Genomic DNA, 27,538 nt, shown 5'->3' with positions numbered 1-27,538 from the left:
TTTCTTGGTCCCCTGCTGTACTTGATTTATATAAACGATCTAAAACGGTGTTTTAAAAAATGTAAAATTTTGTGTATGCAGATGATACTGTGATAATCTCTGTGCACAAAAACTTAGATATAGCTGAGGCAAGACTGCAGGAGGAGTTTACTGAGTACCAAAAATGGTGTCATGATAAGAATCTCATAATGAATGGAACAAAGACTAAAGTAATGCATATATCCACTCCTTATATTGCAAGAAGAGATCTTAACTTAAGATTTCATTCTATTGAGTGTATACACAGTAATATTGTAAATTGCACCTGCAAAATGAATATTGAAATGGTGGAGTCGGTGAAGTATTTAGGGTTGATAGTTGATAAACATCTAAACTGGAAAAGCCATGTTAAAATGCTAAGAGGGAAGTTGAGGGGTTGCCTGTATAAATTATCACAATTAAGTAACTGCTCCCCACATAACATAGTAAACATGGCTTATACAGCCCTCTTTGAATCAGTCATGAGTTATGGGCTTGAAGTGTGGGGATCTGCCTCGGATACAAACCTGCTCCCCATTAAATCATTACAGCAGAGAGCTGTAAAGATTGTGAAGAAAAAGCAAAGAGTTCCATTACCAAATAATATTTTTAAAATTAGAAAATTTGTACAAAATTTAAAAATTTTTAAAAAAAAATTATTTTTAAAAAAGATTTTTGAAATATAGCGCAACATAGGTACTTAACGAGAAATGAGAGTTTCCAATATAAGATAGGTATGAATAAGTATGGTGATAGACTGACAGAGGTGGTCGTGCCAAAAATACTAAATAAGATGCCAGTAGATTTAAGGAATATACAAAGTCAAAGTGCCATGAAAACAAAATTAAAACAATATTTTTAAGTGCAAACAATTGAAAAAACTAAATAACAAAAAAAGGTGGAGTTTAAGTTGTAAAAGATTTTTTGTTTGTAAAAGATTTTTTTTTGTTTGTTTTTATTGATTTTTATGACAGAAAGACAGCAAATCCACCCCTGACAAGCAGTCATGCTTAGGGGTTGTCTTTTTTTAGTTTTAGGCAGTTTATGATTACTATTTTAAAGTTTCTATCTGTAAGTGCCTTGTTTAAGTTTTTCTTAATAAAATACGAATTGAATTTAATTGAAATTTAATTGTTTTCTGTCTGTCCGTCTGTCTGTCTGTCTGTCTGTCTGTCTGCGTCTGTCTGTCTGTCTGTCTTTTGTCTGCCTGTCTGTCGTCTGTCTGTCTGCTGTCGCTGTCTGTTGTCTGTTTTCGTTGTCTGCGTCTGTCTGTCTGTCTGTCTGTCTGTCTGTCTGTCCCGCCGTCCCTCTGTCCAATGCGCACCGCACAGGTTTCTCAACGTCACTTAGTAGCAAAACCGCCAAAGGTCGCATCAGCAGGGAAGCAGACGACAGACAAAATGTGTGACCGTTGGAGTGGCTGGCGAACCGCAGAGGAAAAAGGCGTCCGTGGGCAGTGAAGGGGAGTCGAACCAGGGCCCTTCTCATCCCACACCGGTCCAAGGCCCCCGAGGAACGCTGTGTGTGCGAGTGGGACCGATGCCATTTAAATGTGAGCCGGGGAACTTGAACGCACGGGAGAAGGGGAGGTCAAGGCGCTTCGCTTAAGGCGCTCGTCCGCGTTCGTCCGGCCGAAATCCCGCTCTAGCGTGGGGATTCTCTTCAAAGGAGAGAGAGAGAGAGAGAGAGAGAGAGAGAGAGGGGGAGAGAGAGAGGGGGAGGAGGAGAGAGGGGAGAGAGAGGAGAGAGAGAGAGAGAGAGAGAAGAGAAGAAGAAGAAAAAAGAGAAAGAAGAAGAAGAGGAAGAAGAAGAAGAAGAAGAAGAAGAAGAAGAAGAAGAAGAAAAAGGAGGAGGGAAGAGAAAAAAGAAACGCGTGGAGCGAGTGTTCGAACGCCGGACCTTCAACTCAGAAATCCGAATCCTTACCAACTACGCCACCTGCGCCTAATGACTGATGAGGCAAAAGGCAAGCGCCGTCGTTCTGGCCGTCCAAGGTGGCGGTAATCGCAAAGTCAGCGCCTTGCGCCGCGGAGCCGTGAAGCCTGTTAAGGTGGCGCCTTCCCTTTCTTCGGTTTGGCGCCACTTTTCACGCAACTACACTACAAGCACTCCGTCATACGGCCAGATAGGTCACGACCATTACCTCTTATTTTTCACCACACACACACACACACACACAAACACACACAGACAAACACAATGCAACGGCCTCCACTATCGGGCTCTGCGTTGAATTAAAACTGCGTCGTGTCCAACCCTACGCCACTTTTCCATTCTGTTAGTATTCCGACCTTCGCGCCGGACCGCCGCGTGTTCGGTTTTGTAGGGCCGCGGTTGCGATATTTAGTTTTTACCAGTGTGCGCCATTGAATCCGTGGCTGTATGCCTTTGGCTGGCTTCGCCTGGCTTTGACTAGCTCAGCCAGCCACCCCGGCGTGACGCAACTCACTCTTGGGCCGCCATGCCGCGGCAGGCACCCCACAGTGGGCCAGAAGACCGGTGGAGGCGGACAAAACTCTAGACGCGTTTTGAGCTCCAGAGTCGCTAAACGGGACTCGAACCGAACGTGTGACCCCACCAATGGATTCCTCGTTCAATGAGCAATCCATTGGTGGGGTCACACGTTCGGTTCGTGTCCCATTTAGCTACTCTGGAGCTCAAAACGCGTCCAGAGTTATTTCCGCCTCCACCGGTCTTCTGGCCCACTGTGCGCCCTGTCTCTGTCGCCCTCGCGGGACTCACGGGGCGGTCGTACCATCGGACGGGTGCGAGAGAGACAGGGCGACGAACCGCCGCATCCCACAGCCGGGCAGAGGAGACTCCATCACGAGCGACCTCCTTTCGGTCGCCCCGTGTGCGCACTGCACGGTGTGCATCCCGGGCCGAAGGTCAGTCACTCGCGGAAGCGTCGACAGGTTGGGCGGCCCGGCAGCCGAGATCGTAAGCGCGTCGACTACGAACCCCGAGGACCGGCGTTCGAGTCCCGCCAATCCGGAACTTGTTTCGTCCGGGCGTGTTGGTTTTTGGAAAGGCGAGGAGAAGGTTGACCGCGAAGGTCGCCCTGGAGACGAACAGGCAGGGCCCTGGGCTCGTCCTGGAAGCGCCTGGAAGCGCCTGGAAGCGCCTGGAAGCGCCTGGAAGCGCCTGGAACGTGCCAGAGGCGCCCCGCAGCGCGGCGCAGCGCGACGCTCCCGAACTAGACATCGTCGCTCTATCTCTGTCGCACTCACGGGGCGCCCCGCCTGGGTGCGAGAGAGACAGCGCCGTTCCAGCGCGGCCTGAGGCGCGGCCCCTGCAGCCTCCGCACTTAGCCTCCTTTTTTCGCTCGGCCGCTAAACGCCGCGCGGGCTGCGCGGGCTGCGCCTTCTCGATTCGTGAACCGCGAGACTCCACTGCGATATGACGAGCCGCTTCCTTCCATAATGCGTTTGGAGCACCGCGGAGCACGGCCAAGTGGCGCGGGGTCACCCTAGGCGCCTTGGCGGGCCAGGATGCACAGTCGGTGACCAAAACTCAAGACGCTCCAGAGTCGCTAAATGGGACTCGAACCGAACGTGTGACCCCACCAATGGATTCCTCGTTCGGAGAGCAATCCATTGGTGGAGTGACACGGTCGCTTCGAGTCCCATTTAGCGACTCTGGAGCTCAAAACGCGTCAAGGATTCTGGCAGACCCACTGTGGGATGGCGGGGCGATTTCTCGGCGCAGGAAAGCGATTGCCGTTCGGCGAATGACTACCTGCACGTCGCCGTGGCCGCGCAGCCGCGCACGCACCCTGATGGCGGAAAACGGAAGCTCCCTTGCAATAAACGCCCGCGGCACTGTAACCGCGCTGGGGGGCGTCACCAACGTTACCCAATCCGGCCTAGGTTGGGCTGGGTCGATCAAGGACCAATGAGAGCTTCGCGAACACGCACTGGGATGCGTCGCGCGGCACGCGAGGGGGTAACGACTGGTAAATTTCGTGTCAGCCGGATTACGGATTACCCCGGATTACCCCGGATTACCCCCAAATTACCTCCGGATTACAACAAAAAAATTCCTGGATTACCCCGGATTACCTCAAAATTTTCCCGGATTACCCCGGATTACCTCAAAATTTCGGGTTATCCGGATTACGGATTACCACTTTGCTGTCAGCCGGATTCCCGAAGTCGTTACCCCCTCGGCGGCACGGCACGGCAGGTGCGGGCAAATCACTTTCGGCCCGGTCGATTTGACGCCCACTTTGCGGTCGGAAAATCGGGGGGAGTGGAACGCCCTCATCCCAAAGACTCGGTTGTTGTTGTTGTTGTTGTTGTTGTTGTTGTTGTTGTTGTTGTTGTTGTTGTTGGATCGCGAGACACATAACGTTACGAAAGCCCAAAGCGCGTGGCTAATCGGTCGGCGACGACGGCGTGGGTTCGCTATTTCTATCCTCGTCGGACCCGCGGCGCGTGGGCGCGTTCCATCCTCGTCCAACCCTCGGCGGCGCGGGGCACGCGGTCACGCGCGGTCACCGTGATTGGCCCGGCGAGATGGCGCGCCACAGTGGGCCAGAAGGCCGGTGGAGGCGGCCAAAACTCTAGACGCGTTTTGAGCTCCAGAGCCGCTAAATTGGACTCGAACCGAACGTGTGACCCCACCAATGGATTGCTCTCCGAACGAGGAATCCATTGGTGGGGTCACACGTTCGGTTCGAGCCACATTTAGCGACTCTGGAGCTCAAAACGCGTCTAGAGTTTTGGCGCCTCCACCGGCCTTCTGGCCCACTGTGCGCGCCCCGCCAGGAACACACCCCGCCCATAGGTCAATGCTATCGGGGCGCGTCCCATCTGCCGCCCAGCGACGCGGTCGCTTCAGGTGCAACATCGAGTCGCCGACGAAGAAATAGTTTGTAAATTACCGAGTATTTTTTTTTGCATGCTAATAAATGCTGACAAAAGATTAGGGATGCAAAATTACAGGTAATTTTCAAAATTACGTAAAAAACGGTAAATTACCGTAAATTACCGGTAATTTTGGTAAAAAACGGTAAAATTCGTTTCTTTTAAATGGTGTGCTATATTTTAGTGATTTTGTTGAAACTAAGTAGTAAGCATGGGTCTTTTGGGTCAGAAATGATAAAATCTATTGAGAAGTACAAAAGAAACACTCCCAAGGGAAAAAGTCACACACGTCCCTAACTAAAGGGATATTTCGCGGCCCCTTGGTATAGGGACGGGACCCATGAAATGGCCAGTCCCTATGGATAGGGACAGTTCTCTTGTCAAAGGGCCGCGAAATATCCCTTTGAGTAAGGGACATGCCGCGGAGTGTTAAAGTGTTCAAAACATCTACCTCTTGAAGATCAATGTACAATATAAGAAACGCTTTGTTGAGTAAACTTTTGACGCTGATCAAATGGTAGCGTCGCCGACACTATCTACAGCGGTTTGCAAGATATACCTTTAATAGGTGTGTAGCAGGTTTGCCTACCTAACTGAGTCACCTTAGTGCGTCACCCTTTTCAGAAAATGTGCTTGAGCGTTTCTAAATAAGCGTTTTATCATTAATATGGGGAATTGAAAGTGTATTTTGCAAAATACCGATAAAATTCGAATTTTACCGTTAATTACCGATTTTTCGGCTCTTCGGTAAATTACGGTTATTTACCGTAATTTACCGTAAGTTTACCGGGTAATTTACCGCCTTCGCATCCCTACAAAAGATTTATCTTTTTTAGAGACAAGCTTCTTTTTTGCGCCCTTAAATAGTTCGCAAAGTTTTGAGAGTGCAGGAGCGTTGTACTGTTGTTATTGTTGTTTTTTCCGCTCGCACCGCCTAGTCGATTTTGAGCTTCGCACGTTCCGTAACGAAGAGCAGAGCTCCATGCCGCCACGGCCTGGCCACGGCCTGGCCACGGCCTGGCCGCGCCACGCCCAGACTATCCACCACTCGGCGCTGCGGCGCGCTGCGGTCAGCCGTCGGTACTCGCCTTAGGTTGGACTTTCTCTGTGACTTCCATGCACGACCAAAAACATCGCCCGAGCTTTGCGAGACTGTACTATCGGAAAGAGTGTCGCCTGGCCGAGCTATGCGAGACTGTACCATCGAAAAGTGTCGCGAAATAGACCGGGGTGTCCAATCGCAGCCTCTGCCACCACGGCGGACTGGTTTCAAGGGTTCGAAGTCAGTCGGCCGAGGCGAACCGATCGGTCACAAGAGGCCATTCACACTGTGGAAAGAAAGTTAAGTCAAATTGATTTTTGAGCTCCTCTGATTTTATAGAGCGCAAGTCCAAATATTAGATGAACAAAATTTAAGTCGATTTGAACTGGTGGAGACCGCGTTCGTTTTGGGCGCGTTTGGACAGTTTGCCCGAGTTTGCCGGTACAGGGGATAGGCATACACCTGACTGGCTGCCTGGCCTTTGATTCGGCCCGACCTGCTCCATTCCAGACCTGAATCCAGACGTCGGGAGCGGCGGCAGCGGCTGGAGTGGAGCGCGCCGCGCCTAACGGGACGCCGGAGTCCGGAGTGTATCATAGACTGCCCGGATCGCCTTCATCGAGCGCACCGCCAGCGACCGCCAGCGACCGCCAGGCACGGCGCCGTGGCCGCAGTGCAGTGTCGTCACAGCGACCGCCACTCCCAGCCAACTCCGTTCCAATAGCACAGTGGGCCAGAAGACCGGTGGAGGCGGCCAAAACCCTAGACGCGTTTTGAGCCCCAGAGTCGCTAAATGGGACTCGAACCGAACGTGTGACCCCACCAATGGATGGCTCTCCGAAAGAGGATGGGGTCACACAGGTGCATCGTGCTAATTTTGTCCAACTTGACCGGACGGGGTCGGGTGGGTCGCGTGCCTCCGCGGGATTTGTTTCGGGTCGGGTTCGGGGAAGGCTCGGCCCGCGACCCGAAGAGGGGCCGAAGAGGGGCCGAAGTGAGGCGGGACGCACGTGTCGGAATGCGTGCTGGACAAACACGGGGACTTTCTTCGCTAAGCGGACCTCCTTTTGGAAAAACGTTTCCCAATGTTTCGGTGCGGAGTGCGACCTTTCTGTCTGTCTGTCTGTCTGTCTGTCTGTCTGTCTGTCTGTCTGTCTGTCGGTGTGTCTGTCTGTCTGTCTGTTTGACTGTCTGTCTGTCTGTATGTATGTTTGTCTGAATGTCTGCCTGTCTGTCTGTCTGTCTGTCTGTCTGTCTGTCTGTCTGTCTGTCTGTCTGTCTGTCCGTCCGTCTGTGGGGCTGTTAATGCCCGTCCGTCCGCCGCTTGTCCCTGATTCCCGCTGCGTTTCGTGGCCGCTGGATACGCGCCAGCTTAAGCCCTCGATATGAGAAATCGCGCAATCGTCGAAAGCCCCGCGCCGCGCCGTTGAGGCCGTTGAGCGCGCTCAAACACAAGTTATACATCGGAATGCCGCGCTAGGCGGGCAGGCAGCCTGGCCTGGTTTCTGCGCTTGTCGCCGGGTAACAGCCTCCCCGCTTCGGTCCTTCGGACAGCTCGGACTGCCTGACGACGCGATGACGGCGGCGGTCTCGGCCTGCGCTCGGCCAGGCGGGGAAAACGATTCTCTTCCTCTAACCGTCGCTTTTTAAGATTCCCTCATTACCGAGAGCGGAAGAAGCAGCTTTTACTTCCACTGATACCATTTTCTATAACCCAATGTTTTGTAAAATAATGAAAACTTTTTTTTTTTGCTGAGCGAAGCGAAGCACCCTGTTGGGGAATTTAGACATCCCAGTTGTCCGCCCCCCCCCCCGGATACCTTTAGTTTCCTAGAGGTATCTTATTATTGATCTTAATCCTATATCCATATATGCATACATAGTCCGAGGTCAATAGCCCAGAGACAATAGTCCAAGGTCAATAGTCCAAGGTCAGTAGTCCAAGCTCTATAGTCCAAGCTCTATGGTCCAAGCTGTATAGTCCAAGCTGTATAGTCCAAGCTGTTAAGTCCAAGCTCTATAGTCCAAACTCTATAGTCCAAGCTCTATAGTCCAAGCTCTATAGTCCAAGCTCTATAGTCCAAGCTCCATAGTCCAATTTTTAATTTTAATGGTAGTTTGTGCTTCGCGGCAGAATTTTCCCTCCCCCTGCCGGGCAAGTAGTGGCGAGCAGAGCCGAGCGGGCGTGCCGTCTAGCCTAGGCGAGCCTGCGCGAGGACGGTCGGGGAATATGAAGATGAAGCCGACAGAGAAAGGGGAGACGAGCCCAGTCCGGACCTCTCTCTCTCTCTCTCTCTCTCTCTCTCTCTCTCTCTCTCTCTCTCTCTCTCTCTCTCTCTCTCTCTCTCTCTCTCCCACTCATTACCGGAAGCCAGGGGCGGTGTGACGAAGACGGACGAAGACGGAGAGGGGGGCAAACCGGTCAGACTGACTCGGACTGACTAACGGACGGAGAGAGAGGGGGAGTGAAGTGGCACACCCGCCGCCCGACACATTCCGCGACAAGGACACAATGTACCTGTTGTCTCTCTCTCTGTGTCTCTCTTTCGCTAATTGGGGCTCAAGGTCATGCCCCACATCAGTGTATCAATGGACCGTAAAGGGCGCACAGAATGGCCGGGCGAATCGACGAATCACAGACCGAATTACTCGGTCACTGGCTGTGAATGAATGAATGAATGAATGAACGAACGAATGAATGAATGAATGAATGAATGAATGAATGAATGAATGAATGAATGAATGAATGAATGAATGAATGAATGAATGAATGGACGGATGTACGAAGGAACGAACCAACCGACCAGCCAACCAACCAAACAACCAACCAACCAACCAACCAACCAACCAATCTGTTTGGTAGTGACAGCCTGTCTCTCCTCGCGCGATAAGCTATGCAAGATCCCCACTCACCGCGACCTTTGCTCCACTTTTCCTTCATTAATCAATCATCGCGGTGCCGGTGGTGCGCTTCCCCCGCGTCTCAAACTTTTCACCGCAGGCCGCCAAGGCCCGGTCGGCGCGCCATCTCCAAAACGCCCAAAACGCCGAGAGGCGCGATGGATGAAAGGGACTACGGAACGGGCCCTCCTTGATACCCCACCGTTAAAACCGCCGCTCAGCGCGCCGTGGTCATAGAGCGGCACGCCGCGGGGTAATCCTGTGACATCAAGGTCGCCTCGTCAAGGAGAAGAAGAAGAAGAAGAAGAAGAAGAAGAAGGAGAAGAAGAAGAAGAAGAAGAAGAAGAAGAAGAAGAAGAAGAAGAAGAAGAAGAAGAAGAAGAAGAAGAAGAAAGAAGAAGAACAACAACAACAACAACCCTGCTAGGGTTTGAACCCTGTTGATTGTTGTTGTTTGCTGTTCTTGTTGTTTGTTTGTTTCCAGCCGGCTTTAGGTAGTGTGGCACGGCCTGGCTTCCCACGCGGGATGCGCCATGGCTGCCAGGGCTGCCAGGGCTAGGCGGTCCTCCGCGGTGCTACGCGGCGCTGACCCGCGGTTTGACCCGGCCCCTCTCTCCGTCTCTCTCGCACTCGCAGGCGGGCGGGCCGGCCGGTGCCGGATGGCCGGCTGGCGGGGTCAGGTCGGGATTCATTCAGATTTACCACCTGTTGGACCCCGACCGGGGTAAGGCGGAGCGGCTGAGCCGGGAGACGGGTAACCCTGGCCGGGGCGGGGCCAGTTACCCGCTTCTTCGGGCGGCCCGTCGTGCACGTGCACAGCAGGCTGATTCCGAGAGTCGTCTTCGTCGCTCTGCCTCTCTCGCACCTGTGCGGGACGCCCCGTGAGTGCGAGAGAGACAGAGCGACGACTCTCGGAATCAGCCTGCCAGAACCAGTATCGCCGTCGTCGTCGGCGTCCTGGCGGCGTGTCCGCCCAGGTCGTGGAAATTTCACCGGCAAGTAGCGGCGGCGGCGGCTTTAAATCCGGCGGAGAGAGCCCGGCGGTCCCGGCCCGGCGGTGCGGCCTTGCCGGCTTGTAAACACTCGCGTGGCCGCGTGGGCTCAGGCACCGAACGGCGACCCTAAAGTACCCGGTTCAAAACCACCCGGAGTCTTATTTTTTTCTTCGCGGCTCGTGTCATTCCCCTTTATTAGGAGGGCCGGTGCCAGCACAGCCAGCCGTGCCCGGCGAGGCGGAGCGGAAATAGGGCAAAAAAGGGGGACGGGCGCCGACAAGACGACTAGCGGCCGGCCGCGGCGACGGCTTTGCTGCGCGAGCCGCGAGGTGTCCACTTTATTGATTCATCTCAGCCAGCGTGGCCGGCAGGGGCAGCCACCTGGGCTCGTCGCTCGGCTCGCCGCGACCCGGATGGGCTGCCAGCTTCGGCGCGTTGGCTCAGAGGTGCCGAACGACATTAATGAGCGTCCACTCTAAAAAACCGAGGCCCTGTAAAACTACCCAAAGCCATGTCGAGCGGCAGACCGAGATGGCAGCGACGGTGGTAGCGTCCCGTGGGGCGGCTTGGCCATCGGCAGCGCGCGGCCGTGCGGCCGCCCAGAGCACGTTCGCGGTTCGGCGAGGCGCAGCACAGTGGGCCAGAAGACCGGTGGAGGCGGACAAAACACACCAAACGTGTGACCCCACCAATGGATTGCTCTCCGAACGAGGAATCCATTGATGGGGTCACACGTTCGGTTCGAGTCCCATTTAGCAACTCTGTAGGTCAAAACGCGTCTAGAGTATTGACCGCCTCCACCGGTCTTCTGGCCCACTGTGCGCAGTGCTCTGGCGACGGTCATGCACGTCAGCGAGCTGTAGTGGCGGGATGTGGCGACGAAGGAGTAGCGTCCAGACGGCTAACGGGCAGCCCCGCCCCGCCCCGCCCCGCCCCACCCCCGCGTCGCTGGCCCCGATTCCACCCTCGCTGTCAATCAGGCAGAATCTAGTTACCGCAAGTGGGGCTCGGGTAGTCCTTTGACGTGGACTCCGAGATTCTAAGTGTTGCCTTTGAATAAACCCCAACCAGTAAATTTTTCAGCTAAGAAAAACACATAAATGTGCAAAAAAAAATCGTATTTGTAAATTTTGGTTAAACCTCTGCCGTCCCGCGGAATGTCTGTTGACTTTTTGACTTCTTTGCCGAGTCTGAATTGTTAACCCTCCTGGCCTCGTCGGGTTCGCCGGCTCGGCTGTTCTTCCGGAGAGATGGACTAGTTCCGCAAGATAGTTGCACAGCGCCAGGAGGGCTAAAGACACCGCCAGCTCCCATCACCTCCTCAGTGCGACAAAGACGCCGCGTTTTTTTTTATTTTCTGTCTCTCTCTCTCTCTCTTCGCGGCACTGCGCGCCAAGTACCCGCTCGCGAAGATCCGCGGCGCACAGTGGGCCAGAAGACCGGCGGAGGCGGTCTAAGTCCCGGACGCGTTTTGAGCTCCAGAGTCGCTAAACAGGACCCGAACCGAACGTGTGACCCCACCAATGGATTCCTCGTTCGGAGAGCAATCCATTGGTGGGGTCACACGTTCGGTTCGAGGCCCATTCAGCGACTCTGCAGCTCAAAACGCGTCTAGAGTTTTGTCCGACTCCACCGGTCTTCTGGCCCACTGTGCGCCGCGGCGCTTCTCTCTCTTCACGCCGTTTCCGAAGAGCCGCCTTGTCGCCCTGTCTCTGTCGCACTCGAGGCGCGCCCCTGGAGGGCCTGGGGGTGCGAGAGAGACAGAGACCGGACAGGCTCATGATGAACCGCGGTCGTGACGAAGGCATGGAAACGGGCAGTATTTACCTATCGCGCCTCCCTCCCCTACACTGTTGTTGTTGTTTTTGTTGCGATATTGTCGTCTCTGTCTAGCACACCGTCACGGCCCCCCGCGAATCACGAGTCGCTCGGCAACAGCGACCAAAAAAGTGCAGCATAATGCAACGCCAATTTGGCAAGACGGCCTTTACTGGAATCACTGTTGCATGTGCACATTTATTTGCCAGTCCTCGGGTGGCAATCGCCGGCTTGCGACAGGGGGCACTCCGAGGACCTGCCGAGTTCGGCACCCTAAGCGCAAACCGCAGCGTAGTGGTCTCTAAGTGACTTCAGTTGCACTAGCAGTGTCTCCGTCGCGCGTCACTTGCGAAATCCACATCGGCCAGGGGGCAGGGGGCACAGAAGAAAATGACGTCCCCAGGGTGGGATCGAACCCGGGACGCACCATCCGGGAGCATTCACCGAAGGCGCTCGGCCACGCAGACAGGCGTAAACTCACTCGGTTGTGCTGGATGCTGAGGAAGGTGGCGACGCCGGCGCGCACGCGGTTCCGCACGCCGCGCACCGTGCCCTTGGAGCTGCGGATGGTGGCGGGCACGGTGACGGGCTCGTCCAGGGTGTAGTCCCTGCAGCCGGCGAAGGTGTCCTCGTCGTCGCGGCCGTTGGCGCCGTCGTGGTCCTCGCGCTCGTTGAGGTGGAAGTCGTAGTAGTGGTCTGGCGGCGTGGCGACGCCGCTGCTGCCGCTGCTGGTGCACTGTCGGTCCTCGTACGTCCGCTGGTCCACGACGGCGGCCCTGGCGGCCTTGCGGATGCTCCGCACCACCACGGGCTCGTGGTCGCCGGCCTCCAGGACGTCGCCGTCGGCGGCGGAGGACGCGGCGCTGTCCAGGGACGTGTCCGGGGACGCGGCCAGGGACAGCTTGGCCACGTCGGGGATGCGCACGGCGTTGGCGGCGGCGTTGGCGTCCAGCAGGAAGCAGGCCACCTTGTCCAGGCTGTTGAGCGAGTCGCAGCTCATGGTGCTGCTGCCGCGGTCGCTGCGCTCCTCGTCGCTCTCGCCGTTGACGGTGACGCGCACGCACGTCGCCGTGGCCGCCGCGCCGCGCTTCGTCGTCTTCCTGGGCAGCGGCGGCGGCGTGGCGTGCCGGTCCGCGGCGTCGTCGCTGCAGGTGCCGCTGTCCACGGGGGACGCCTGGCCGCTGGTGGTGGAGGCCACGCCGTTGTAGAACAAGAAGGCCGCGTCGGCGGACGGCCCGGACGGCGCCGACGACGCGCTCCTGGTCACCACCATGGCCGCGGGCGGCGGCGACGGCGCGCCGCCAACGCTGATCCGCACGCAGCCGTCGGCGGAGCGGGACTCCTCGGGCCGAATGCGGATGCTCACGACGTGCACGCGGTCCGCGGCGCCGTGCGCGCTGTGCGCAGTGTGGTGGCCGCACTGCGCGCCCGGCGCGGCCTCCGTCGGCGGCCCGGCCGGCAGGGGCTGCGGGGGCCGCGCTGGCTCCTCCGGACGCCGCTTCAGCTGGCCGACGTCGCGGCCGCTTTCCTGGAAGAGCTGCTGCAGTGTGGCGGTGGCGGCCACGGCGGCGGCCGACGGAGACAACTGCTGCAGTGGCTGCAGCTGCGACCCGCACCACGAAGGGGACGAGGTCTTCTTTCTCGTCTTCGGCGGCAGCGGAGGGGGGATGGACACGCTCAGGGTCTCCATGTTTGGGGCGGGACCGTCCCTGGACCGGCCTAGCAGTGTCGTGGTTCCAGCGTCGCTTCCAGTGTGCCTTCCAGTGCCGCTTCCAGTGCCCCGCTGGCCCCGAGGGCCTTGGGGCGGAGGCCGGGCCGGGGCAGAGGCCGCGCCGGCGGCCGCTCAGCAGGGGCGCATGGGGCGCGTGGGGCCACTGCAAGCACACAAACAGACACACTGCCGTTAAAAAAAACAACCCAAAAACGATCCACAATGGCCCCGTTTCTCAGCAACTCGCTTCAAACAAAGTTTTCCCCCTTTCCAGGTACGTTCTTTTTGCGCGCGTTCTCGTAAACGGGATACTCGCTAACTCCCCTCGGAGGGCATTTTTAGGAAAAGTGCATTTTTTCGACAGTATATGTGCGTGAGTGTGTGCGTGAGTGTGTGCGTGAGTGCGTGCGTTGCGTGAGTGTGTGCGCGTGTGCGTGAGTGTGTGTGCGCTGACCGTCGGATTGCCGTGTCGTCGTCCGTGCCATGAGACTGTGCGCATCCCTGGAAACCGGCCTGCGCGCTCTCTACTGCACCGCCGCTCTAAACGGGGCGGCCAGACAGGCAGACAGACAGACGGACAGACATACAGACAGACGGCCAGACAGACAGACGGACAGACAGACAGACAGAAAGACAGACGGCCAGACAGACAGACGGACAGACAGACAGACAGAAAGACAGACAGACAGACAGACAGACAGACAGACAGACAGACAGACAGACAGGCATGCAGGTGCACACTAAATTACTATGTAGGTTTTTCTGCGCGCTAATGCACGAAATTGTACATGCACTTCGTAACGCACGAATTTGTGCGCGATAATGCACGATTTCGTGCGCAAGTATGCAGGAAATCGTGCATTGTCGCGCACAAATTCGTGCGTTAGGAAGTGCATGTACAATTTCGTGCATTAGCGCGCAGAAAAACCTACATAGTAATTTAGTGTGTGAGCAAAGTTTGACAGTCCGAAGGTCGTTCCGTGTTCAACGGCCGAGTCCCGTTGGAACTGGACGAATTCGGCGTCTAAAACGGCTTGAGGTAGTTTTAACAGCGTGGAGGGAGAGTGCACGCAGCGTCCGCGGCGCGGAGTGGCGGTGATGGAGAGAGAGAGAGAGAGAGAGAGAGAGAGAGAGAGAGAGAGAGAGAGAGAGAGAGAGAGGCGCTGCTGCATCCATCCTTCCCATCCGAGCGAGCGCTCTATCTTTTCCACGGCCCTCGCTCCGGGGGCAAATAAGAGACAGAGAGAGGAGGAGATAAAAAAAAGGTTGGAAGTAAAAAAAAACGGTGCAGCCGCCACATACGGGCAGCGCGCAAAGTAGCCCCTGCATCTCTGCACGCTGTGCGCGGCGTGGCACGGCGTGTGTGTTTTGAGTGTTTTTGCCACACTGTTTGGCCGGCCATTTCCTCTCTATATCTCCATTTGCAGACTATGCCCGCAGTCATTACCGTCCGAGCACAGTGGGCCAGAAGACTGGTGGAGGCGGCCAAAACTCTAGACGCGTTTTGAGCTCCAGAGTCGCTGATTGGGACTCGAACCGAACGTGTGATCCCATCAATGGATTCCTCGTTCGGAGAGCAATCGATTGGTGGGGTCACACGCTCGGTTCGAGCCCCATTTAGCGACTCTGGAGCTCAAAACGCGTCTAGAGTTTTGGCCGCATCCACCGGCCGTCTGGCCCACTGTGCCGTGGCCGGCCAGCCCGGGCAGCCCGAATGCCAAGGCGATGCAAGGCGCCACTGCACTGCCAAGGCGAACCGCTTTCGGACGTCTTTCGGACCGCTGCAGCGCGCTGGCACAGTTAGTCCGCAAAAGTGTCTGGCCGCGGACATGTCAGGACCGTCGGGATGGGACCTGTTTCCAAGTGCCGTGTTGGCAGTGTGCGAGTGACAGACCGGCGGACGGTCGGACGGAAGTACGCGGCAGACAGACAGACAGACAACAGACAGACAGACAGACAGACAGACAGACAGACAGACAGACAGACAGACAGACAGACAGACAGACAGACAGACAGACAGACAGACAGACAGACAGACAGACAGGACGGACAGAAACTAGACGGCGGACAGACGATGTGGCGACCACGGGTCGATGCCATCCGCACCGTTCTCTTGATCTAGACCTTCTACACTGTCAAAAACCGATTGCAATTCTGCCTGGCTGTCTGGCTGGCTGCCTGCCTGCCTGCCTGCCTGGGAACAATCCGTGCCAACAATGTGTGCATCATTAGCCAATGAGCATTATTCCAATTACTCCACCGCCGGCTTTAACTACGTCACAGCTAGCCCACTGCGGGCCGCTATCCGGACCTGTTAACCGGTTAATGATTGCCTGGAAGGAAAATCCAGTGCCTTTACAGGACTTTTTTCTCGCCACCTCCCGGGTAGATGTATACACTTCGCATTAGTCAGAACGTCCCATTTTTCATCACGGTCGTGAAAGGGCGAGGTCTTCGATCCTAAACACCATCGCATTATCCGTCTCCTCGTCTCTCCCAGTCTCCCCCTTCCTAAACAGTTTTTTGCGCGGTTCCTATGGCTGCCTGATGGCTCTATTGTCCGGTAGTTAAGCGGCAGCTATGCAGTCAGCGCGGGCAGCGACCCCGACAAAGGAGAGAGAGAGAGAGAGAGAGAGAGAGAGAGAGAGAGAGAGAGAGAGAGAGAGAGAGAGAGAGAGAGAGAGAGGCGTCGGAAAAATTAAACCGCGCAGTGCTTGCGAGCGAGAGGGGAGGCGGCGACAGAGAAAGTGATTATCAATGCGCAAGTGTCACACGAGGCTGGAAAGCCAGAGAGACGAGAGCGATGCTGCGATTGGCCGAGCCATGGCCGAGCCGAGTCACATGCAAGGCAACAAGTGCGCGATCAAAGCGGCACACTGGCTGAAACGAGGAAAAAGTCGCTATCCGCCTCGGGAATATGCGCAAGGATTCCCTGTCGCTCTCGCCCAGTGGGCCAGAAGACCGGTGGAGGCGGACAAAACTCTAGACGCGTTTTGAGCTCCAGAGTCGCTAAATGGGACTCGAACCGAACGTGTGACCCCACCAATTGATTGCTCTCCGAACGAGGAATCCATTGGTGGGGTCACACGTTCGGTCCGAGTCCCATCTTGCGACTTTGGAGCTCAAAACGCGTCTGGAGTTCTGTCCGCCTCCAGCTCTCGCGGGCCAGGCGCCCGCCGGGTAGGCAACCAAGCAGAGTGCGCGCAGCGCAGTGTTGCAGGCTGGCCTACCCTCGACTTTGCAGGGGTTCCAGCCAAAGGTCTGCCAATCCACTGGGGCATTTCCGCACATCAAAGCCTCAACATGGCCGAGCAGGCAAGCAGAGGTTGGCAACCCTTTCGACACTGGTGCATCGTGGAAATTTTCCCCCACCAACAGAGCACGGGGTCGCGAGGAGTCGAACCTCACTGTCCCTCCGAACGTCCAGACACGCTGGTATTCGAACCGGGGAGCCAGCCAGTCGTAAAGGCGGAGACACGGCCGCAGAGCGAGCACGGCGAGTGAGCTTTCAGAGACAAAGCGGTCGCCTCGCCGGCATCGGAGTCACTGGATTGGCGAGCGAGCCTTGCGCGCCTTGCGGCTTTCATTGCCCTGGCAAATTGCAAAGCCGCCGCCAATTCTAACTCAGCAGAGCAAGTAATGGCTGAGGTTTTCCTGCTATCCTTGAGCCTTTTCCTCTCTTTCCCAGGACACGACACGCTTGACGCGTTTTGAGCTCCAGGGTCGCTAAAGAGGACTCGAACCGAACGTGTGACCCCACCAATGGATTCCTCGTTCGGAGAGCAATCCGTTGGTGGGGTCACACGTTCGGTTCGAGTCCCATTTAGCGACTCTGGAGCTCAAAACGCGTCTAGAGTTTTGGCCGCCTCCACCGATCTTCTGGCCCACTGTGCGCGGTGGGTCCTGGGGGAAGCGTGCTCGCTCGGGAGGCGTTTAGGAGTGCTGCAGTAAGGAAGCATTTCACAAAAAGCGCGGCGCCTCACGCGTGGCTCAGGCGGCGCAAGCCGGCAGTCAAATTGCCTTCATTGGCGGAGGCGAGGGACTTTCCCTGCCCGCGGAACGCAATCCTAGCGCCACCCCACCCCAACAGCAGGGCGCCGTAGCGTAATGGTTAGCGCGCTGCTTCGCTAATTCGCATGCCGCGGGTTCAAATTCACTGCAGTCAGAACTGTTACCGATTTTTCTGTCAAAATATTGTTTTGTTGTTGCAGAGAAGAAAGTTTTTCTTTTTTTTTCAGGGTAGGTTCACCTGCTCCGTGCGTACTCTTCCCCTGCGAAGTTTACAGTCCGGCAGGACAGGGCACAGTGGGCCAGAAGACAGGTGGAGGCTGCCAGAACTCTAGACGCGTTTTGAGCTCTAGAGTCGCTAAACATGACTCGAACCGGACGTGCGACCCTACCAATGGATTGCTCCTTGAGCGAGGAAGCCGTTGGTGGGGTCACACGTTCGGTTCGAGTCCCATTCAGCGACTCTGGAGCTCAAAACGCGTCTAGAGTTTCGGCCGCCTCCACCGGCCTTCTGGCCCACTGTGCAGGGCCGTCTTAATAGGCGATGGCGGGGCGGATACCGAATAAGAACTCGAGCGGCGCCAGCACAGCGAGCAGATATCGGGTAAACGAGTTGCACAATGAAGCCGCCATACGAATCGCCCCGTGCAATAACAAACAACAACAACAACAACAACAGTTGGCCAACGAGGCGAGAATGGCGGAGTCAACCCGAGTAGTTCTTGCCGCTTCCGCCGATGCAAAATGCGGTATGGGAAAAAGCGCAGCGTCAGCGACTCTGATTCCGCGAGTGTGTCTCTCTCTCTCGCACTCACGGGGCTTCCCGTGAGGGTGCGAGAGAGACAGAGCGACGAGAACGACTCTCTGCTCTGCGGTCACCGTGGGACGTGTGGCCGGCCTGGCCGCCCGGACCGTATTCTGACACGGCGATTTCTCATGCCGTTCGGTAAGGGGCGACGCAGGTACGTGCAATCAGCAGTGCAAGTCCACTGCGAAAAGTTTATCATCATTTTTCGCATGACAGTCACAATTTTCAGTGTCAGGAGAGTGGCAGAAGAAAATATTAATAAATTTTTTAAGTCTACTCTCTGCAAAAATTCGTAAACTCTTTTTTTTTGGGGGGGCGGCAAGTTGGTTGTTTCCGGCTCCACGATTACGAGGGGAAGGCCCATTCAACGAAACGCCGCGGCCCGGGAGGACTCGGTTGGGGTTGACTCGATTACGTGTCGATTTACAGACGGAGTAATCTAAAACTTGGCTAAAGCTAATGCGACGAGCGTGCTGCTGTCACTTCAAAGGGGCGTCGCGACAATAAGCCATGCATCGTCTGTATGTCTGTTTGTCTGCCTGTCTGTCTGTCTGCCTGCCTGTCTGTCTGCCTCTCTGTCCATCGGTCGGTCTGTCTGTCTGTCTGTCTGTCTGTCTGTCTGTCTGTCTGTCTGTCTGTCTGTCTGTCTGTCTGTCTGTCTGTCTGTCCGTCCGCCCGGAGCGGCGAGTTAAAGCGATAGCGACAACCGCACGCGGCGGGGCGTGCGGTGTGGTCGGCGGCTCGGAATTTCATTTTCCAGCGTGGGGCCCAGCCTGGCCTCTAGCCCGGCCTAGCCGGGGCGTCCATGAATGACGTAACGGCCAGCTAACCTAACCTGATTTGATAAGGTTTCGCGAAAAGACGCTCCCCGACGTCACGACTCATTTCCCTGGCAGCCAGCATCGCGGTAATTGTTTGGTTGTCGCTTTCACCGCGCAGTGCAGTGGCAGCGCAGTGGCAGCGCCTTTGCAGTGCAGTGGAGTGTGCAGAGCCAAAGCGCCAAAGCCGGGTCCCCGCCGCCAAACAGCCAGCCAGAGTCAATCACCACGGCAAAAAAATAATTAAAAATCACAAATTAAAAAATTTTAGTCCTGGATTAAAAATAAATAGCAGACTTACTTCTAGCTCCCCAACCAGCGCTTTTTCCACAGTTTGTCTTTGCATATTTTTTTTTACGAACGATTTTACCAACAAAGAATCAGTGCGGTGTGCGGCCGGTCCACAGTGGGCCAGAAGACCGGTGGAGGCGGACAAAATCCCGCATGCGTTTTGATGATCTCCAGCGTCGCTAAATGGGACTCGAACCGAACGTGTGACCCCACCAATGGATTCATCGTTCGGAGAGCAATCCATTGGTGGGGTCACACGTTAATTCGAGCTGTTTAGCGACTCTGGAGCTCAAAACGCGTCTAGAGGTTGAGCCGCCCTCACCGGTCTTCTGGCCCACTGTGCGGTCGAGAGAGACAGAGTCTGCTGATCCGGGCTGGCCGTCCACCACACTGCCGCGTTATCGCCACCCGGACCAGACCCGGACCCGCTCACCCCTGGGCCGTGCCGTGTCGTGCCCTGATTGGCTCTGAGAAAAAGCGAGACAATCGAAACGATCTCGTTGTCTTCGTCTAGCACGTGTGGGATGGGATAGGCTGCTCGGCTGGAAGGCTCTGGCGTCCGGATAATAAAATCACGTTGGGAACCGCAGTTTCTTGGCGGCAACACTCTCTTTCGCCACTTTCACTGTCATCAGTTTCGCCGCCAGTTTTTCGCAGTGCGTTGTCCAGTTTGGCGGAATTCGTCGCTAAAAGGCCGTCGTCGGCACCCCGTTGTGTCATCGCCAACAGACTCATTATTTTCCCACTTTTTTTTGCCCCCGCGGTTCGATCGGAGTGACGGACACAATAGCGCGTCACTCTTGCGTCACTCCGTCAGTGACTCAGTGACTCTGTCACTCGCTCGCTCTATCCGCGGAAGTGATTGTGTCCTCTAACGAAGCGGCGCCGCCATTCCCTTCAATTCACTCGAGCGAACTCCTCCCGCGGCACAGTGGGCCAGAAGACCGGCGGAGGCGGCCAAAACTCTGGACGCGTTTTGAGCTCCAGAGTCGCTACACAGGCCTCGAACCGCGTGTGACCCCACCAATGGATTCCTCGTACGGAGAGCACTCCATTGGTGCGGTCACACGTTCGGTTCGTGTCCTGTTTAGCGACTCTGGAGCTCAAAACGCGTCTAGAGTTTTGGCCGCCTCCACCGGTCTTCTGGCCCACTGTGCGCGAGGACTCGAACCCGCGCCGCGCCGCCGCCGCCCCGGATTTGGCGGCTGACTGGCGGTTTGACCAAGTCGAGCAGGTCGGCCTGCTGACTCACTGCGCCCTGCAGGGCTGCCAGCCCTGGCTGCCCGTCCGCCGCCACTCCAGCAACTGGAGCACCGCCTTGTCCTCGGCGTTTCGCAGTTCATAGATTCACGGTGGCCCATTTTACGTCAAAATTGTTTTGGGTCTTTTTTTTTGCGAACTTTGAAGCCACTTTCAGAAAGTTTGTTTTTGGGTCAACGAAATGCTCTAGGGCAAAGATTTATTTTTTGTTATGTTTTTTTTAGAAATTTGTTATTTTGGGTCAAGGGAGAGGCGGTTCGGGTGGATTCCGCGGCGAGCGCTGTCGCCTGGCGAAGGGTCCGCCGCGGCGGGAAGCCCGGAACGTGTCGCCACCGCGGCGGGGGCGGCGGGCTTTGCCTCCCCCTCCCTCCCCCTCCCCCTCCCTCCCCTCCCCTCCCTCCCCCTCCCTCCCCCCCCCCCCTCCCTCCCCCTTCGACGTCGCCGTCGTCGTGAGTGAAGTGACCACCGGTGTAAAATTCATCAGGATTTCAATCAGGAAATTCCTGATTGGTCAATCAGGATATTTTCTGATTGGAAAATCCTGATGTTTTTTCGCGCACCTCTGATTGATGATTTCTGATTGGTACCAGTTCTGATTGACTATTTTCTGATTGTGTTTTTTCTGAGTGGACAGTTCTGATTGGTAAGACAACTTCAAACATCGGTAATATGACCATGCCGAGGCACATTCAAAATTGATGATAACTTCTGGGGGGTCAAAACTGAGTCCGATCCAAATCTGAAGTCCGATTTTCGATAGCTCGTGATCAGGCCTCGATATGCTACTAAAGATGATCCGATGTGCATAAGATTAAAATGGCCCTAGTCAAATCGGCTGAACATGTCACATACCAAATTTGAAACCGATATCGCAAATACTTTCCATTTTATAGGCATCTGTACTTTGACACCATCAAAATTTCCTGATGTTCTTTTCTGATTTCTGAGCGGCAATCAGCAATCAGAAAAGCAGTCAGAAATTTTCTGATTGCCAATCAGAAATCAAATATCAGGAAATTTCTGATTGACACTCAGACATCAGAAATCAGGAATTTTCTGATGTCGGTACTCAATCAGGATTTTTTCTGATTGACAATCAGAAATCAGAAAGAATTCCTGATTGACAATCAGAAATCAGAAAATCAATCAGGAAAATCCTGATTTCTGATTGGAAATCAGAAATTCAATCAGAAAATCCTGATGGCATTTACACCGGTGACCGGGTCGCCCGCCCCACAGTGGGCCAGAAGACCGGTGAAGGCGGCCAAAAGTCTAGACGCGTTTGGAGCTCCAGAGTCGCTAAACGGGACTCGAACCGAAACGTGTGACCCCACCAATGGATTGCTCTCCGAACGAGGAATCCATTGGTGTGGGGTCAAACGTTCGGTTCGAGTCCCATTTAGCGACTCTGGAGCTCCAAACGCGTCTTTGGCCGCCTCCGCCGGTCTTCTGGCACACTGCGCGCGGGGGCGCGTAATCGCGCCGATCTGCATTCCGCGACGTGCAGGGCACACTGTGCGCGGTGCGCCGGACAGGTGCGCGGCGGAAGGGCCCTGCGAACGTAAAGTTACGCCACGACAGTTGGCAGGCACTGCCAGGCAGGCAGTGTGAAGTGAAGATGTTACGTCCAGCAGTGCCAAACACAACCGCGGAGTGAAAAAAAAAAAGAAACATACTTTTGTCGGTTTCACTTAGCGTGGGGGATTCCGAGGCCGGGCGCGACGCCCATGAGAAACCGCTCACACACTCGTGTAAGGATACGATGCCGAATTCTTAGCATCCGATCCCACCGCGGCTCGGCAAAGTACACGAGACGAGTTCCATTCCCTGCAGACTTTATTTTGTTTTCTGCTGGGACTTGAACCGAATGTGTGACCCCGCCAATAGATTCCTCGTTCGGAGAGCAATCCATTGGTGGGGTCACACGTTCGGTTCGAGTCCCATTTAGTGACTCTGGAGCTCAAAACGCGTCTAGAGTTTTGGCCGCCTGCGCCGGTCTCCTGGCCCACTGTGGCCTGCTAGGGCGTACTAGGGCCTGGGCTAGGGCCGTGGGTGAAACCTGAGCGCGGCGGCGGCGCGGCGGCGGGCGCTGCAGGTGCGGGGAAGGCCTGGGCAAGGCTAGCCAACGCCGCCAAGCCGCGATCGCAACCAATGCTTCCTGCTGCTTTCACTGAGCAGTGCGCGGCGCGGCAGGGCTACCAACGCCACCAACACGATGACGGTCCCCGCCGGTCCCCGCCGGGATATTGGCTGGGCTGTCGGCTCACCGCAAGAGGTGTTGCCCGGAGGTTGCCGACCCTGCGCCGGGCCGGAGCGGGCTCCATGCCGCACGCGTTGTGGCGCGGTGGGGCGGGGCGGGGCGGGGCGTTCTCGAGGCACGTTTGGGGTGTTCCGTGGCGTTCCGTGGCGTTCCGGGGCGTTCCGTGGCACGCTCCGGCGTGATCGAGGCACCCTGACGCACGCGGTGTTCTGTTCGCGAGCACGTTCGCTTGCGTCTTGCGTCGCAGCCGACCTTCGACTCGTCCGCGTCCGCCCTGCCCTGCCCTGCCCGGCCCTACGCAGCGCCGCCAACCCGACGGCACGCCACTGGAACTGATTCCGTCGCTCTGTCTCTCTCGCACGCATGGGGTGTGACGTACGGGTGCGAGAGAGACAGAGCGACGAAAACGACTCCGCTGGAAGCCGTTGGCGATAATGAGCGTTTGCAGTCTGTTGGTAACACTGTTATCTCTGGCCATAACCTCGGGCGCGTCGCGGTGCGTGGCATTGCAGGCATTACACGCTCGTTTCATTCCGACATGCCAACGCCTCCGCGCGCGGCAGCGCAGCCCCTGGTTCGAGTCCCACCTGATAAAGTTTTTTTTTTCTTTTTCGTTCCGTGGGCATGCCTAAGCGAATCCAAACAGCCAGACGACGCGGGGTTATGTGGCCAGCCTGCGCGCTGCACTTCACTTTCCTCGCGGTCTTCCCCATTCTTCTCTCCAACGGCGCGAGGCGAGGCGAGGCGGCGGTGCGCTGGGAGGACCGGCAGGGCGGACCGGCCGTCTGGGAGACTGGGAGTGGACGCCGGGGGACTTGGCGGAGAAATGGGAAACGCCCGCGGCCTGCCTGCCTGCCCGCCCGCCGGCCAGCCCGCCCGTCGCGTTGCGTGTACAACACAATGTAGGTGGCATGTAAGACAAGTGTTGTGCATACAGAGAGAGAGAGAGAGAGAGAGAGAGAGAGAGAGAGAGAGAGCGAGAGAGAGAGAGAGAGAGAGAGAGACAGACAGACAGACAGACAGACAGACAGACAGACAGACAGACAGACAGAGACAAAGACAGAGTTTTTTTTTTAGTTTATGAAATGCTTTATTGGGGGGATTTGAATTGACAATCATAAGGATGATGTGGGACTAGAGTAAATTTGGTACACAGAGACAGAGAGAGAGAGAGAGAGAGAGAGAGAGAGAGAGAGAGAGAGAGAGAGAGAGAGAGAGAGAGAGAGAGAGAGAAAGAGAGAGAGGGAGAGAGAGAGAGAATCTTGCAGGGAAGGCCGACACCTGCCGGCAGTGAGTGTGTCCTACACTCGAACGCGTCGTCCACGTCCTCGTGGGGAGCCGCGGCACGTCGCGTTTCCCCCGACCAGGCAAGTCTTCAAAAGCGACCACTTTCTTTTCCGCGCTTCTCTTTATATTTATATATTTTTTCGAGCGGAAATCCGCGCTTTTTTCAAAGCGGCGCGCCGAAGTGACAAAGCAGCCTCTTATCGTGAAAGCGAATGACAAGGTGGGTCCACTTCGCTGGGGCCGGCCGGCCGCGCCGAGGCGACGCCGAGCCGACAACGCCATCGTGGGACGTCGTGCCGCCACACTCTGGAAAGACTGCGAAAACAGAAGTCCCCTACAAACAGGCTTTTTTGCAACCGAGCTGGCCTGGCACCTGTGAGGTAGGCTGACCGGCCCGCCGGCGCGCAGGCGTGCCCGGCCTGGCTGCCTACCCCCGACTTGGCGGGCGCTCCCGACCCGACTGCCCTGGCAGCTGGCAGCGCACAGTGTGCCGGACGCGTTTTGAGCTCCAGAGTCGCTGAACGGGACTCGAACCGAACGTGTGACCCCACCAATGGATCGCTCTCCGAACGAGGAATCCATTGGTGGGGTCACACGTTCGGTTCGAGTCCTGCTTAGCAACTCTGGAACTAAAACGCGTCTGGAGTTTTGTCCACCTCCACCGGTCTTCTGGCCCACTGTGCGCCCTGGCAGCTGGCAGTGGCAGCACCCACCCGTGCCGTCGCTACCCCTCGCGTGAGGGACTGTCAGACACGACCCCACGCGCTGCTTCCCTGCGTCTGCGCTGGGGGTATTGCCAGTGACGGCGCCACCCCAAGCGTTGCGTCCGTTGCGTCAGCGCGTCAGCCTGGCGTCAGCCGGCCCGATAGCGTAGTGCGTCCTTTTGTTAGACGTTCCGGCGCAGATCTGGCCTGTCTGGCCGCGCGCCGAAAAGCAAAAGCATTTTCTCTCCAAAAGACGCACTGTCACCGCCGGCCGGTAGCGGCCCGGCCTGGACGACGACGCTGACCTGCCTCAGGCCGCCCCCTCCCCCCGGACACGCTCTGGTGACGCCCTGACCAGACTGCTGACATGGCCACTCGTCCGAATCACTCCGCCCTCCCTTTCTCATTTACAATCTTTTTTCATTTTTCTTGCAATTTCAACAAAAGATTTTTTAACAAATTATGTCGCACAGTGGGCCAGAAGACCGGTGGAGGCGGCCAAAACTCTAGGCGCGTTTTGAGCTCCAGAGTCGCTAAATGGGACTCGAACCGATCGTGAGACCCCATCAATAGATTCTTCGTTCGGAGAGCAATCCATTGGTGGGGTCAAACGATCGGTTCGAGTCTCGTTTAGCGACTCTGGAGCTTAAAACGCGTCTACAGTTTTGGCCGCCTCCTCCGGTCTTCTGGCCCACTGTGTGTCGTTGGCGCTTGTGTACAGTGTCGAGATTGGCGATCCGCTCCACCCCTACCCGAAAATAACCTAACCTACCACGGTTCAAACTGACTTGAGATTTTTTTAAAAGCCGCAGCGCGTCTTCCACGGCGTCTCCACGGACTGAGGATGTCAACTTTCGATTTAGAGATTGACGCGGCCGCGGGGTCTCACGGCGCGTTCTGTCTCCGCCGCGCCGGCGGGGCGTCCCGTAGGAGCGAGAGAGACAGAGCGACGGAATAGGCGGCAGGTGATTATCGACTGTAGCGGACCACGAGCAGCTCGCCGCGCGGCTAGCCCAGGGCTACCCAGGGCTAGCCAAGCTCTACAGTGGGCCAGAAGACCGGCGGAGGCGCACAAAGCTCTAGACGCGTTTCGAGCTCCAGAGTCGCTAAATAGGACTTGAACCGAACGTGTGACCCCACCAATGGATTCCTCGTTCGGAGAGCAATCCATTGGTGGGGTCACACGTTCGGTTCGAGTCCCATTTAGTGACTCTGGAGCTCAAAACGCGTCTAGAGTTTCGGCCGCCTCCACCGGTCTTCTGGCCCACTGTGCGCGCGGGATTTTTCGATTGTTTTCGATAAATCGATTTATTGGCCTGGCCTGATGGGTTGTCTGGTGGGCCTTCCCTCCGTTGCCACTCACCTCGCGGGCCGCTCTGCTGTTCCCTCTGCTTCGCGCTGCACTTGTCGTCGTAATCCAATGTAATTGTCACACACTTTCAGGCCACTCGCACACCGCGCCGCGCTGCCCCGCTTCCCCGCGCCGCCCCTGATTGGCAGCGGGACGTCCGTCTCTGTCTTCTTTTCCCGATCCTCGCGGCGCAGTCCGCGGTGTAGTCCGCGGCGGTGGCGGCAACGCGGTAACGGTTCGCGTCAGGTGGAGGGAGACGCCGGCGCGCCGCCGGACCGGTTCAGTCCGTTCTCCGTACGTCGCCGTCGACAACTGAGGAGGGCCTCCGCCTCAAGACGCAACCTCGGCGCGCCCCGCCCCGCCCCGCCCCGCCCCGCCCCGCCCCGCCCCGCCCCCGCCCCGCCCCGCCACGGAGCCCCCGCCACCGCGGCGGGGCCGGCTCCCATCGGGCTGCACCCCGGCTGCACCTCCGGGCGGTGCACCTGCGCGCCTGCAGAGCACTGCAGAGCCAATCCGGAGATCGCCTCGTCGCTCTGTCTCTCTCGCACCCCGACGGGGCGCACCGTGAGTGCGACAGAGACAGCGCTCGTTCGGATTGGTCGCGCTGCACCCACGGACAGCGGGCAGCACCCTAGCGCCGCGGCGGCCGCGCGCCTCACAGTGGGCCAGAAGACCGGTGGAGGCGGACACAACTCTTGACGCGTTTTGAGCTCCAGAGTCGCTAAACAGGGCTCGAACCGAACGTGTGACCCCACCAATGGATTGCTCTCCGAACGAGGAATGCATTGGTGGGGTCACACGTCCGGTTCGAGTCCCATTTAGCGACTCTTGAGCTCAAAACGCGTCTAGAGTTTTGTCCGTCTCCACCGGTCTTCTGGCCCACTGTGCGCCTCGACTCTCGACCTGTGCCCCGCCTGTGCACTCACTCGTCCTCGTCATGGGCCATAACCCGCGTGCCATTGGCGACCGGCGGCAAACCGCGGACGGCGTGGCCGAGCTCGGCTATGCACCGACTCCCAACTCGAAGAGTCGGCGTTCGACTCCCGGCAACGCAAGATTCCGGGGAAGTTTTCGGTCTCTTTGAAATCATTTGAATGGGTTCGGCGAGGTGTGAAATTGCTTTAATCCAAACTTCAACGCAAAATTCAGATATTGAACCTTTGGATTTTCAAAGTAGGAATGCCGTTGAATTCGAACCTCAGCTCCTCTGTTTTCGGGCAGCCGATTCAAACGGGAGGTTTTCGACAGTGCATCGGCGGGTCGAGGCCACGGCCAGGGCCGTTCTAGGCCACCCGAGGGTGGGGCGGGGCGGGGCGGGGCGCAGAAGGAGTCCTGCCAGGACCACTCAGCCCGGCCGCCCCGCCAGACTCCGTCGCCCGAAGATGCCCGCCGAGGCCC

General features: G+C 56.8%; 1 protein-coding gene across 1 annotated transcript in view; it reads right to left on the bottom strand.

The window, feature by feature from the left end:
* Positions 1-26,439, bottom strand: part of LOC117645098 (glutaredoxin domain-containing cysteine-rich protein CG12206-like) — a 40,637-nt gene extending 14,198 nt beyond the window's left edge. The window contains 4 exon segments of the mRNA XM_034385015.1: positions 12,124-13,095; positions 13,098-13,128; positions 13,229-13,516; positions 26,153-26,439. Coding sequence (XP_034240906.1) covers positions 12,124-13,095; positions 13,098-13,128; positions 13,229-13,332 — 1,107 coding nt within the window. The 5' untranslated portion in view covers positions 13,333-13,516; positions 26,153-26,439.
* Between the last annotated feature and the right edge of the window lie 1,099 nt (positions 26,440-27,538).

The sequence above is a fragment of the Thrips palmi genome, unplaced genomic scaffold, assembly GCF_012932325.1.
Source record: "Thrips palmi isolate BJ-2018 unplaced genomic scaffold, TpBJ-2018v1 HiC_scaffold_18, whole genome shotgun sequence".
NCBI classification, from domain to species: domain Eukaryota; kingdom Metazoa; phylum Arthropoda; class Insecta; order Thysanoptera; family Thripidae; genus Thrips; species Thrips palmi.
This window is presented reverse-complemented; position numbering and strand designations above follow the sequence as displayed.